Here is a 15,366-nt window from a genome sequence, read left to right as displayed (position 1 = left end):
TTCATGGTGTTCAAAGTGCTGTGGGAATTGTACAATTCCAATGAGGTCTCAAGAGAGAAAATCTATGTACATATTTTATTATAGATCCTACACTCATTGAACTCAGTGTCCAATCTCACAACCCTGTTTCTTTATAGCTCTGTGTCCAAGTGGTCCACATCTCAGCTGACCTAATACTGGGACATCTCATCAATAATTTCTATTATAAGTACCTATTCTTATTTGGCTTTTCTTTGCTTTTGAAATTTATACTCCGTTTGTTTCTTATAATAACCATTACAGGTTAGGTGTCCCTATATTCCCATTTCATAGAAGAGAATATGATGATTATGGAAATTAGCTAAGTGACTAAGATCACACACACTTGAACCAATGCTGAATTTCTGGCCTTTGGTACTTTTTGGGGATCATGTTATATCACATATTCTCTGGCAAGCATATACAGAAATATCCTTATAATCCATTTGCACTTCATCTCATTTCAATTATCATCAAACTAGTCAAACTGAATGAATATAAGTTTTCATCCTGTTAAATACACAGTTAACTATTACAAAGGTAAAGTTATCAGAATTTGCTGACAAATGGTACACAGGATACAAAAGGAAGAGGGGAGTCAAGGATGACACCAGGGTTTTAGAAGGACCAGTTGGAAGGATAAAATGAGATGGGAAATGAGATGGGGGAGAATGCAGGAGGAGCCAGTTTCGGTAAGGTATGGATCAGCGGCTCAATTTTGGAAACGTTGGGTTTGAGATGTGTATTAGGATTCTCCAGAGAAATAGAGTATTTTATATATATTATATTTATATTATATACATAATATATGAGATTGCTTATAGAGGTTTATTATTTATTAAACGGTATTGGCTCGCAATAGTATGGAGGCTGAAAATCCCATTATCTGCTCTCTGAAAGCTGGAGACCCAGGAAATCTGGTGGTGTAGTTCAAAGGCATTACAGCCAGAGAGCCGATGGTGTAGATCCAGTCCAGGTCCGAAGACCTGAGAGCCAGGAGTGCTAAGGGCAGAGGACTGATGTCCCAGCTTATTCAGTCAGGCCGGGAGCAAATCAACCTTCCTCTGCCTTTTGGTTCTATTCAGGCCCTCAGTGGATTGGATGATGCCAGCCCCGCCGCCCCCGCCCCCCATTCTGGGGAGGGCCATCCGGTTTACTCAGTGCACCAATTCAAATGCTAATCTCTTTGGAAACACCCTCAGACACACCAGAAATAATGTTTTACCAGATATCTGGGCATCCTGTGGCCATGTCAGGTTGGCACATAAAATTAACCATCACAAGATGCTTTCTGGATATCCAAGTAGAGACAGTGGGTTGAGAAGCTGGATCTGTGAATCTGGAATATAGATGAATATATCATCTCCCTAGAGATGATAATTATAGTTAATCATTTTGGAGTCAGTATTGTACAGGTAGTATTTAAAGTCATGAAACTTGATGAATTCTCCAAAGAAGAAAGTGTAAATTGAGAAGAGAAGAGGTTTGACTACTGATACTGGAGAACCATCAGTGTTGAAGGGTCAGGGAGATGCAGGAAAAAAAACAAAACAAAACATGTGGAGACCAAGAAGGAGCAGTCAGGGAGGCAGGAAGAAAACCTAGAGAATGTGGTACCCTGGAAGCCATGTGAGGAAGGGGTTCAAGGAGGAGAGAATGATCAACTACATCAAAAGCTGCTGATATATCAAGTGTATCCGAATGAAAAAATGGCCCATGAATTTAACACTTGGAAGTCATTATTGACCTTGAAAAAGGCAGTGTACAGGGAGAATGGAAGATGGGTCATAAAATGCAATGGACAGGGCTTCCCTGGTGGCGCAGTGGTTGAGAATCTGCCTGCCAATGCAGGGGACACGGGTTCGAGCCCTGGTCTGGGAAGATCCCACATGCCGTGGAGCAACTAGGCCCGTGAGCCACAATTACTGAGCCTGCGCGTCTGGAGCCTGTGCTCCGCAACAAGAGAGGCCGCGATAGTGAGAGGCCCGCGCACCGCGATGAAGAGTGGCCCCCGCTTGCCACAACTAGAGAAAGCCCTCGCACAGAAACGAAGACCCAACACAGCCATAAATAAATAAAAATAAATAAATTTAAAAAACAAAAAAACAAAACAAAACACAGAGGCCCCCCATCACTGCTCATGAAACCATTGTTTAAAAAAAAAAAATGCAATGGACAGAGTTTTATGAGGATTAGATACTAGAGGATGCAGGATGATCTGTCCAAGGCTTCTTGAGGAGACAGATACAAACTGATCGTTTCTGAAGATGTAAATGTGAATTTTGGAGCAGGGAAGGGTGCAAAGTCTAAAATGTTAATGATATCTGGATCATAAAATGAAGCATATTTTATGTGTTCAAAGTTTTAAAGTTTGTGTATCTTTTTCAAAATAAACTGTTCATCTACTAGCTACAAAAGACCCGTAATATAGTCAACTTAATTTCTGTTCCTTATATCTCTTTTTCTTCTGTTTGTTGTCATGTTTTCTTTGTCATGTACTAACTGTCCTTCTTTTCTTTGGCTACCGTCTTGAAATCTTGACCCTTTTGTTCCTTTCACCTCCAAATATGCTAAATAGACTTCTTGTTCTCGAAGTCTATTTAGCATATTAAATGTTGTCTATTAAAAATAGACAATTTTGTTCTCGAATTTCTTCTACGTTAGAATCACATTAAAGCTTCCATTGCAGTTTGGCCCTGGTGTCTGCCTCTTTGCTTCTTTATAGAGGGAGAACTTGGCCATTTTATTGTTTGATTTATATGATCTTTTTCAATATGCTCTCCTTAACTCTGCTCTCACAGCACTGTCCTCTTGAGGGCAAGAGAAGGCACAGATTCTGAACATGAAGGGAATTTAACACAGGTAATGTCAGCAGTTATAAAGTCCACCCGAGCTGAATGTGGAAAATGCAGCTCACCTGGAGATTGCTCACTCTGTACAGCTCCCCAGATCTGGACTATTCTTGCCATAGATCCTTCCTTCTCTGGTTCTCTGAATCAACCATCAGTCTTTCCTGTAGCTCTATCCCTCTTCTCTGCTTCATATTCAGACTGAGATGTTGCTGCCCTTTCTACTAGTCTCAGCTGAGCTACCCTGGCTCTTTAAAGAGGAAGATTCTCTCCTTTCCTTTCTGTTTGGGGTCTCTGGGTTTGCTTGAGTGTGCAGCTCTGAAATTATCCAGTGGTGTCTTTCTGAGTGGCACGTAGAAGTGCCCTCTGGATTTAGCAATAGTCGTCTACCATATGATTGTATGTAGGGTGCTTGTGGAAGAAGAGATGGTCCTATAGTAAATGATTTCATTATAATTATCTTTACTCTTATTTCTGTCTCTGAAACAAGTGATTTATATTCTTATTTTTTATTTCTGGCATTACATTTTAGTTGTTATATGTTGTTTTAAAAAATTGTCTCCTGGGCTTCCCTGGTGGCGCAGTGGTTGAGAATCTGCCTGCTAATGCAGGGGACACGGGTTCGAGCCCTGGTCTGGGAAGATCCCACATGCCACGGAGCAGCTGGGCCCGTGAGCCACAATTGCTGAGCCTGCGCGTCTGGAGCCTGTGCCCCGCGACGGGAGGGGCCGCGATAGAGAAAGGCCCGCGCACCGCGATGAAGAGCGGTCCCCGCTTGCCGCAACTGGAGAAAGCCCTCGCACGAACCGAAGACCCAACACAGCCAAAAATAATAAATAAATAAATAAATATATAACCTACGCGTATCCTCTTTAAAAAAAAAAAAAAAAAAAAAAAAAAATTGTCTCCTGACACTTTGACTAGATATTTTATTGGTGGTGGAATTTCTCTGAATTATCTCCCTTACTTAATTATCTTTAATTAGGATGTACCTGAAATTGGTTTCTGGGAAGATCATGCCCACTCTATGAAGTGGTCAGTCCCACTGAACCAGTAGTTTGGCTGGTGCCCAGCCATTTGATTGAATGAACCACTGTGTTGTTTTTACATGTGTAGACAGCCCCTATAATACTGGGCCTGTGAAAAATGCACTAAAGATTATCCCAAAAGGTAGTGGTCATGAAAACCAAGCCAAAAGGGAATAGAAAGGCACAGCACTACTTATTAAATTTACTTTAGAACTACTGCCAGTTTCTCTGAATTCTATCCTAACTTATTTTGGGTTTAGGACCAAAAGTTATTTTCATGATTATTTCATTATACGTCTATCTACTCTAATTTTCCTTCTATGCTTTATCTGCACAAGTGCTGGTGTTTTGTTTTCCTGCTATGCTGGTCATGCCATATGGTTGCTTTAATTTGATCAGGTACTTTATTTTTTTAAAAGAATACTAAGAAAGAGATCTGAAATAAGTGTGTATAAATGGTGCCAATGCATAAATCAAGGAATGAAAAGTTATTCTCATACTAACTGCTACAGTGATAGCAAAGTCAATATGCTATCCCCCTGGTCTGTAAATGCCTTTGAATATATCTGAAATTATTTCATTAAAAACTCACCTTTTGGCATAGCGAAATGTTATCTATGTCTTCAGGGATTTGGTGATTTTTAATACTAACTGAGATCTCAATATTCAGATTCAGAATGGATTGATATAAGCTATAAAAATTACTTTGGGGAAAAAAACAAATGTATCTACTTGCATTCATTACTGGTTGTATGCAAGTGGGAAAAAGGGGGTTTTTTTGCCATGCATTTATTTCTTTATATCATCAGTGAGTCATTTTGTTTGAAAGAAATTCTCTAGATTTTATATGATTATCTCAAATACTATATGTGTATGGGGGAAAAACATCATAGTTTTTAAAGTAGGGAGACCTGCAAATTGCATCTGTCAAATTATAGGTTGGCAAGGACCTAGAGAACTTGATTGCTTTGTCCAAGGTTATAGAAGTTTGGTGCCATAACTGTGTGTATTCTTTTTCCTTTTTCACATTTACTTTCAAATATATTGAGTTTATATTTTCAGTTTACATTTGTGTTTTCAGCTTTCAATTATATATTTACATCCCACTGGATTTTATCTCCAAATTTAATGCATTTCTCATTCTTGGAAGCTTTTTGAATTAATAATAATATAACTCAGTATAGAAATAATATGTTTATCTTTTATAACAATAGTAATTATTTTATTGTTTAATAAAAGCTATATTAACTGTGGCTGACCAGACCCAAAAAAATATTAGCACAAAAATTACCACAGTAATTAACTTTTGTGTGTTGATCACAGTAGAAACTTTTTGAGCTAACTAGAACATTTTGGATTGGTATTGAATACTGAAGTAGACAGGTCATGGGTACCTGGAGCTTCCTTCACTTCCCTGAGCACTTTTTCCACAATCTGCTGAGTAGGCAGCATGCCTTGGGACATTGCTCCCTCTGGCCACTTCTGTTAGATAAAGGGTGGATTTTTGATCCAAGCTATGCCAATTCTGTTTCTTCTCCCTGGAAATTGTAGACCATGAGTGTAAGTAGTTAGCTTTAGACACTGGATTCATTAGTTCAAAAAACATCAGACCTGTATTTGCCATGGACCTGCAGAGCTGAGAAAGTCAATTGACCCTCATGAAAGAAGGAAGAAAGACATAAAGGGGAGAGGAGGGGAGGGAGGGGAGTCCCCCAGATTAGGCATCCTGTTTCCAGGATCCCTTTGATAGCTTATCTATAGACATGGCAATTAACTCTAGTGTCCATGGTTTCTCTACCACTCTAGAGCTCCATGATATAAGAGAAGAGGATGACTGAAAATCAGATTGCAAAGGATCCAGAAAGCTGGACAGAGAACTTTAGATTTGAATTCAGATTTTCGATTCTTTGGTGGATGAGTAACAATCAAGATAACTGATTAGAGAGGAGAGGAGAGGGAGGGGTAGAGAAGATGGGCTCAGTAGACATGAAAATCTTCCCTGAGAAGATATGACTCAAAGAATGTATCGAAAAGCAAAAAAGGGCCTTCAAGTCAGAAGGAACAGAATGCACAAAAGCCTGAGTTCAGGAGAGATGAGAGTTCATTCAGATAGCATGTAATTATTTCCAGTCTGAGTCTTTGAGAGTTTTATTCATTTCTGTGGAAAGCCATTCCTCCTTGTCTTTCTACAGGCTGAGCTTTGGTTGGTGTGGTTTCTGGTAGCCACCAGATGAGAGCTGTTGGTAGCCCTTTCATCTCGTAAGATTTTGCTCAGTCCCATCTCTTCTATGCAGCTTTTCTCACACGCTCCAGACCTCTCCTGGTTCTGCCTTTGTGATGAATAGTAACGCAAGTCACTGGTTTTCTCTCTCTTACACTTTTACGTGGTATTCATTTGTTTTATATATACATAGAGATAGGGAAACATGTGTGTGTGTGGGTGTATGTATATATATTATATATACATACACCCACACACACACGTGAGTCCTCACCACAACTCTATATAATAGGTATTATTACACCTGATTTTTCAGTTAAGAAAGCTAAGACTTTAGCACCATCTCCTAAGACTGTAAACACCTAAGAGGCAGCTAATATATCCAGTATATTGGACATAGGCATGATGCTGGGCAAGTGAACAAGCTCAATAAACATTAACTGACAGAAATATTTCATATCTGAATGACATTACATGCGTGCCACATACTTGGAAGTAGGTGTGGATTATATGAACTTTTCTTTCACTGTGTGAGTGGCTGAATAAAGTTACTGGCCTGTGTACTAAACACAGTGATCCCTGCATATTTTCTTCCATAATATTCTGGAAAGCTAGAAATAAACCACTCCCACATAGAAACTATAGAATTATGGTTAGCAGTGGGTTTTAGCTTGTTTTGTTATATTTTATTCTTATTTTAAAACATAATGAGGCCTTGGTTGTAAGTAGCAATCACAAATTATATATTTATTTGTCAGCAGGCTATTCCAAATAACTTGTATTCAGAATTGCTTATTTCCACATAGACTACTAATTACATATTGGAAAATAAACATAAATATTAAAATCACCATATTGTAAATATGGTATAAAACCAACAACATATGCTTCTAGAAAGTATTGGAGCTGACATATTGTTTATGACTTCGTATGGGCTAAATATATTATGCTTCACTGGAAAGTTTGGAAGTCTTTTATTTATTTATTTTAGAACTATAAGATAGTTTCCAAATGGGCATCACTCAGCAAAATGTACACAAATGTATTTGTTAGAAGAAAAAGAAACAATGATACAAATATTTTTAAAAGGGAGAAAACGCAGTTTAAAAAGAATATATCCTTGTTAATCTCTAGCTTCTGGTGTCTAAACAGTTTTTGGTGATCATATGAATTCCATTTTATAATAATGTTTAGACTTTCTACTATTTTTTCTGAAAATAATATTCATCATAAAAATGCATACTTTGCTTTGATAAGTGCCTTAGATATAGTTAAAAGACCTTGATTAATAGTTGGATTTTTCCATTGCTTTACTATTTACAGTATTTCAGAGAAGCATTCAGCATACCACTCTCAGATATTTTTTTCTCCTTTGCATAATTTATAGATCAGATTGCTCCTTCTGTATAATGACAGCACTTTATCCTTGCCTGTAAAAATAGCTTGAATAGTTTGTATTTAAAGAATCTGAAAGTCAAAACAAACCATACATAGTTCAGGGAAAAGAACATAGACTATAGATGTGGAAATAGGCAGACTGGATTCAAATCATGACCCATCCATTTGATGTTTGACGCTGCTCAAGCTACTTAATTTCTCTCAGCCTCAGTTTCCTTATCTCTAAAACAGGACTAATACTATTTGCCTTATAGTTTTGTTGTGAGGATTAAACTAGATTCTCGATATAAAGCCCCTAATAAAGTTCCTAGCCTGTAGCTGGTGCTCAGAATGTGGCTACTGTTATTATCAGAATTACATTTGTAGGTATAAGATTTTATAACTATCTGATCATTAAAGATGACATAAACTTTAAAACAAGAAATACAAATCAGTAAATGTATCTGAACATATATAGTTGAGAAATTTTCGGGGACCTTTTTCTCTTTTGATCTTGCTAAAACAGTGGTGCAACTTAGGCCTGTTTCCAGCCAGATAATGACTGCATTCCCCCCGGGTCTAGGCTGATTTACAGATAAGAGGAAGGAGCACAAGAGATGCCAACTCAAAGTCTATAAAAAGAGAAAAAATGTTATGAGGAGATTGTGGTACTACATGCTAGTGATTGTCATCACAGAAGAAAAGGCAGACCAACTTGTTTATTCTCTTCTACGTAGAACTAGTTCTTCAATGGAACATAAGCAGTTCTTCAAATGAACATAAGTATTTTGCCTTTTAAAATCAGCTACTGGCATGAAGTTGTCACCTTTTGAATGTGTCACCCATTATCTAATATGACTCAGTGGAAATGGAGAGTTTATTTTATGGTTTTCTTATACAGATAATTTTCATGAGTGCTTATATATTGTGGAATAATCTCTTCAATCTTTATAACTATCAGATGCTATTGAAATGATTGGATTAACATCAAAGTCTACAGTTACTAGGTACATTTTTAAAGGTATAACAATTTACTTTAAACAAAGAATTGAATATCTAAGAATGTGTTTAGGGGACTTCCCTGGCGGTCCAGTGGTTAAGACTCCACACTTCCAATGCAGGGGGTGTGGGTTCTATCCTTGGTCAGGGAACTAAGATCCCACATGCTGTGCGGCACGGCCAAAAAAGTAATAATAATAAAAAAGAATTGTTTTTAAAGTGTTTACATTTGCCCTGGTGGTGTGGATATCTTTAGGGACTAAAATACCTCATGATATTTAAGCTATCATTTAAATGTTTTCACTGTTGTCATTTTTGAGACAACTTTACAGTGTTCCTACTTTTTTTATTTTAAAGTTCTTTTCGGACTAGCACTATTTTACTATTAAGGCATTCTTAAACTGTGCCCCAGAAGGAGTTCAATTAGAGAGGATGAATAATATTTGGCTCTTCTAATGTTTAATAGAATTGGAGTAGTCTTAAGTTTAACAGATTGCTAATAAGGGTATCATAATCTAAAAACTCTCTCTTGCCTTTGTCTAAGTATGTTTGCTTTGAACTTCAGCAACTTGCTAGGACCTGGTCACAAGAAGCATTAAACCCTCATATCTGAGACACTGTGGTTCCAGCAAGTCATTCTGCACCCGAAATTGGTGACATGGAAAACCCTGGGCACCCCAAACAGATGACCTCTGTGGAAGAATAGAACTGAAAGGCTCTAACAGATTATGCCCTATTATCTATATTCACGAGGTTCCCCTAGAGCTCAGAGAGAAAATGGGTACCCAATAGGCTGATGATGTGTCTCTGAAGCCATTTTGCTTGAAAGCTGAGGGATGAAAGAAACATGGGAAACAATAAACCATGGCGTGGGGGGGGTGGATTGGGGAGAGAGAGAGAGTGCGAGCAAGCTAGCTAGATACTGAGGTAGTATAGATACTAATTAGTAGAGAGAAACAACAGAAGAGCAGAGGGGAAAACTCCCAAAACTTCTGTATTTGGGATAGAATTGAATGGCCACCTTTTTTATACTTCTATCAGCCTGTAGCATAGTGCCTAGAAGATAGTATGGGCATAATAAAGAGATGCCGAATGAAAGAAATAAAGAAAGGGAAAGGAAGGGAGGGAAAGGGAAAGGGAAGGGAGGAGAGGGGAAGGGAGAGGAAAGGAAAGGTAAGGAGGGGAAGGGAAGGGAGAAAAAGGGGGGTGGGGAGAGGGAGAGGGAGAAGGAGAAGGAGAGGGAGAGAAGGAGGGAGAAAGAAAGAAAGAATGAATGAATCCTTTAGGGCAGTACTGTGTTATTTCAACCAAACACTAGCTGTTGAATAATTTAGTACCCATGTGTCCGAAGAAAGAGTGAAGAGCCATCTTGATGAGATAACTGATCAAGTACCTCAAGACTTCATGATAAATGAAGGTTAGAAATGGGATTTATCCTAACCTTTAGATGTTCTAGAATTTCCTTGCGGAAATGGGATTAGAATCTGGCATTTTCATAAAATTTATCCAACTTGTTGACTAGTGAGAGCATGAATCTTTGCCGTGAAAAATTTATGACTCTTGATTTATCATACCAGAGTTGTTTTAAGATTTTCACTCAATCTTGTATCTTTGTTTTTGTTAAAATATTAACTAATAAGAAGAGAAAAAAGATATTTTGGTTTATTATCAATTTATATTCAAAGAATGGAATCCTATCCAGGACTTTCTGCAACATCCTGGCAAATGATGATCCATCCTATATATTAAACAAAACAAAAAACAACAAAAAACAACAAAAAACAAAACTATCATTCTGGCAGTGTTTCTCTAATTATTTTTAACTCAAAAAATAAAATATCTACAGACTGATGGAAAGAATATTTTACTTATAAGAGTTTGCCAGAAATCAGTTCTCCAGACTTGTTTTGAAGCTAAAATTATTTATGATACCCTATGTGAATTTAACATTCCATTACAAAATGTGTTGATTTTAAAATAAAATTAATGTTTTAACTCACATCATTAGATAAAGTTAATTTCCACGAAAGATAGAGCATGTTAATCAGAACGGTTTTTATACCACCGATCACACATTTTATTATCTCCAGGATGTTCATATATTCGTACCTCAGTTTCAGAAACAAAGACTTTGTAATCAGGCAGTTCCATCTTTAAATGAGACTCAGCCTCTTACTTGCTGTGTCCTTCCAAAAAAGTAAATTAATCTTAACGAGCTTTCTTTTCATCAGTTAAGAGGGAGTGATGCCTACTCCACAGAGTTTATGGCAACCATTAATTGAGGCAACATAGTGTCAATTACCTGGAATAAAGTACTATTGGGGATTGAACTTTGACCCCCCCAAAATGTATGTTGAAGCCCTAACCTACTGTACCTTATTTGGAAATGGGATCTTTGCTGATATAATCCAGTTAGGTTGGGATCATACTGGGTTAGGGTGGGCTATAATCCAATGACTAGTGTTCTTATGAGAAGAGGGAACTTTGGACACAGACACATTGGGAAAGCACCATGTGACTATGGAGAGAGAATAGAGTGATGGGTCTGCAAGCCAAGGAATGCCTAGTAACCCTATTACAATGGTATGGTGTTAATTTGATTTGTTCCTAGTAAACAGTCTGATTGCTAGAAACATCTTTTACTATGTAAATACTCATAAATCAATTACTTAGTAATTCACGCTAGAATTTTTCCATAAATCTTCATCAAGCTAGTGATCTGCAAATACACATTTTCCCCAATTTTGAAAAATTGGATCAATGTCTGTTTCTTAAAAGATGATGATAATGATTATCATGGTCTAAAAACATGCTTTTTTTCCCCAAGAACTTTGGGAAATAGCAATGTGTACCTTAAGACTTTAGTATAAAGTGTCTAGATAATTTTTTTTTACTGTTATTTTCTATTATCTTCAGTTATTTCCACTGAAATCATGTTTTCCATTTCCAGGTTACCAGTTACAGTTGAATCACTCTTTTGTTTAATGTAATTTCAAAGTCCATTTAAGATATGAAAAAAATGTGCCTAGTGAAAAAAAAATCCTTAAAATAGTTTAATTGGCCCCAATATATGATGTGTACATGGTATGTGTCATATGTACACATATACTTTCACTTTGTATATTATGTACACAGCAATTCTTATACTCAGAGGAGAGCCACTTAGCTACACTAAAGGAAGGAACAGAAGGAAAGTCCACATGCCTATGTCCAATGGCACTCAAGTCACTATTGGTGAGTGGGTTGTGGGTAGAAAATCTCAAAAGTCCCTGAGACGTGTGCTTCATCCAGTAAACCACTAGAAGGTTAATGTATTTGAATAAGAAGAAGTAAGATTATGATGATCATCATAGATAACACTTATCTAGTATTTAACCATGTTCTAGGCATTATTCTAAGAGTTTTGTAGGTACCGTATTAACTCTATTTAATTGATTTTTTTAGTTAGGGTCATTTGACTTAGGTTGTAGTTTATTGGCAGATTAGATTCTGAATTCAAGGAATATGTTTGTGAATGAGGCTTTAAGAGGCTAGAAGCAAAATAGGATTTGCATGTTTTTATCTTTTCTCACTTAAGTTCTATTTAAATATAACTAATTAAAATGTTTACACAGTTTTTATGCTGGGCTTCAGACATTTTTACAGACGAGTTTTAAAGTGTTTTCTTAGTTCTGTGCCTCTTCTTTCTGTCTGTTACACATATCCTTTTTCAGTCTGATGTGGATCTCGGATTTCTCAGGCAGCTTTTTTTAGCACTGTACCTAGAATATAATACAGATTCATTGAATGTTAACTTTTTTTTTTCTTAATTCTTTGTGGGCCTTAATCATATCCAGTGCAGAAGTCCCTCTTTACCTCTGAGCCATGACATTTTAAGGAAGCCAAGTCGAGGTTTTAAGATGCTCTGCTTTTAATTGAATGAAAATTTCAGCAGATGTTTAGCTGGTTAATGTGTCCCACAATTTTTACATTTTGTATCTATGCCAACTTTTTAAGCTGCTTCAGGAGAGAACCATCCAACAATCTCTTCTGCAGATGAATGCTTATTGGTCTTATTGGCATGTGAAGAGAGTATGCCTTTGATTCACTATTAGAAGCTTCAGTCGTTTATTCACTCATCAGGCAGCCAATCAGTCAATCATGTGAGAAGGTGTAAGATGTATTGGGGGGTAAATTTCTACTGCGTGTACTGCAGCTGGCCTCTGAGTTTAGCAGCTACTTTGATATTTTAGTGAGGGGTGCTCTCTAGTGTTTTGCTACAGATGTTTCTGTGTCATGAAATTGCAAGATAAATGATTTTGCTTTTATCTAAAAGTCATACTTGAAGGATAACTTCTTGTTTGGGGGAATACCATTAAAATAAATTATGGTCACGGGCACAGATTAAATTCCCTCAAAGGGTTAGCTAGTGCCCTATGGGATAACTTGTATATCTTGCTTTTATTTTCCTTGCACAAACATGGAGTGACAATCCATGGGGTCTTGCCTAGTCTGTTTTGCACTAAAATGAATGTTGAATAGTTTGTAGAAAGCAATTTTCAGATATCTGTTCTCATTCATAAAACAGACACTTAAAACTCAAAACAATAAACTTAAACCCGTTACCAGGTTAAGAAATGTATAGGTGCTTTGCCTTTGTTTCAGGATCTGGTGTTTTTCCATTTTATGCCTGATGCGTGTGTTGCACATGCGTATTATTTTACAATATTAAGTCATTTAAATGGCTTTTAAAAATCCAAGCCAAATGCAGCTCATTAATTTCTGAAGATCATTTAGTTTAGTTATGCAGTGTATGTTTAAGAGATATCTTGCATCTTTTTGATTCCAGCTGTCAGAATCTTAAAAACACCATAACAAAACCTAAATGTCTTCCTTCATGCCTTACAATCCTCCTCTCTTCCTGAGCTCTGCAGAAATTTCTCCACCCTGGATTTACTTCCTGACCAGCTGCAAATTTTGACTTTTGCCTCCTCCCAGAGTCAAGTGGCTTAATTTCAATATGTAATTTTTTTTTTTTAAATACCATAGTGGACACATCACAGAATTTCACATTTCATGCTTTATGCAGAAGAATGCATCAGTAAGTAGCCATTTGTGTGTACATTAAATTAAACCTAACGTTTATATAATGGCTAAAAATTCTTCCTGGCATTGCATAGAGCTGTGGAGTTTGTTTAGGGCTTTTCTGAAATTTCCACTTGTATGGCCCTCTGGAGATCTGTCAAATAAATAACAGATGTAGAGATTATCAGTTACTGTTGAACGTTTGACAAAAACAGACATGCAAGCCAGGGATTTCCCACTGGGTCTCTTCATGTTAAAAGAAAGAAAAGATCTTCCAGCCAGAATCAAGTAATTCAACGGAATAGTGTATTCTTTGCATCTTTTTATGTAATTTTTGCCATTTTATATCTGCAAAATTTGATCAGGACCAGGAGGGTAAATTTTTTCTTATCTTTGAAGATAATCACTTTATCTCTGAGAAATAATTAAATTGACTGCATCATTGTCTTCTCCAGTAGAACTATAAAGACAAGGAAGTTGTAAAATTGGTACGATGTTTGCTATGTGTACTCTGTGGCCACGTGCATTCCTCATTCATTCATTTTATCCCATCAGTATTTATTGAGCACTTCCTATGGGCTAGACCTAGTCCAAGCGACTAGAGATACAGCAGTGAGCAAGACCATGCTTGATGACATGAAACTTAAATTCTAATGAGGGTGTGGAGGTAATTGGGAGACAAATCTTTAGGGTGACATTAAAGACTAAAAGACTATTATTTGAAAATCATTGGAAAATACGTTCTACTGGTCCAATGTTTATTTAATGCTGCAACTAAAAGACTATTTATTATTTGAAAATCATTGAACATTTGAAAATCATTGGAAAATATGTACTACTGGTCCAATGTTTTTAGATGACATTAAGCACTTGAAGAAAATAAAGTAATCTATGGAGTTAGGCAGTGACAGAATTGCAATGGCGGTGAGTATTTTATCAAGAAATTTAAGGAAGACCTCTCTGAGATGGTGATTTGAGCAGAGACATGAATGAAATGGTTAAGTGAACAAATGAATGGTTAAGTGAACGATTTATTGATGGAAAAGCATTATGAGCCAAAGGAGCAGTGAATACAATGCCCTGAAGCTGGATAGGACTTACACGATACATAAATTGCAGCAATTTTTATTTAATGCTGCAACTAAAAGACTATTTATTATTTGAAAATCATTGGAAAATATGTACTACTGGTCCAATGTTTTGTTCCGGGAAGAAGAAAGAATAAATCCAGAAAACTGTTTTGAAGGGAAAGACTAAGGCTCCTTTCTGGTTGTACCTTGTGGGAGTCCAGTTCCTTCAACTAAAAGGTACCAAAGCAAAGAGGAAGGAATGGTTAATCCTACCAGGAAAGGGACAGATGGTGTAAAGATTGTATTAGAAACAGAGTAAAGGCTATTAGGCATTAGTTGAAATAGGAGGGAGGCAGGTTTTCCATAGATTTTAGTGAACATTTCAACAAAAGTCTAAAGTACAAAATCTACCTAATATATTCTTTCTGTTGTATTCAGTATATTTTAATCTTTGAACACTTGTAGATGGTAGGTTGGCATTTTATGCAGTGAGTTTGTCTTCTCTTCTGTGGTCTCATATCTCGTCAGTTGTAGCTTCCATCAGTGAAGTCTAGCTTCTAGGATTCAGCAATACCACACCTCTTTTCCCCTTTGCTGTAGAGGTGATAATGGCTTCCTGCTCTTGCTAAAATCTGGATTAAACATTCTTTATTTGTCTTCATGGCTGTTCAGTGGCCACAGATTAGATTCTTAAAAGTCCTACTTCTCTAGAGTGATTTCTATTTTCCTGACTGGACCCT

The 15,366-nt window shown here is 36.9% G+C and overlaps 1 protein-coding gene across 16 annotated transcripts in view; it reads left to right on the top strand.

The window, feature by feature from the left end:
* NAV3 (neuron navigator 3) overlaps nucleotides 1–15,366 on the top strand; it is a 1,137,481-nt gene that overhangs the window by 834,999 nt on the left and 287,116 nt on the right. The window contains exon 1 of one of the 16 annotated variants that reach the window (XM_057557695.1): nucleotides 9,889–9,909. The exons of the other annotated variants lie outside the window; for them this stretch is intronic. Coding sequence (XP_057413678.1) covers nucleotides 9,904–9,909 — 6 coding nt within the window. The 5' untranslated portion in view covers nucleotides 9,889–9,903. Of the gene's footprint in view, nucleotides 1–9,888; nucleotides 9,910–15,366 lie in introns of those variants that run through there. 16 annotated transcript variants of the gene reach the window in all.

This window comes from Balaenoptera acutorostrata, chromosome 11 (genome assembly GCF_949987535.1).
Source record: "Balaenoptera acutorostrata chromosome 11, mBalAcu1.1, whole genome shotgun sequence".
Lineage (NCBI taxonomy): Eukaryota > Metazoa > Chordata > Mammalia > Artiodactyla > Balaenopteridae > Balaenoptera > Balaenoptera acutorostrata.
The sequence above is the reverse complement of the archived record's forward strand: the minus strand, read 5'-3'. Positions and strand labels throughout refer to the sequence as shown.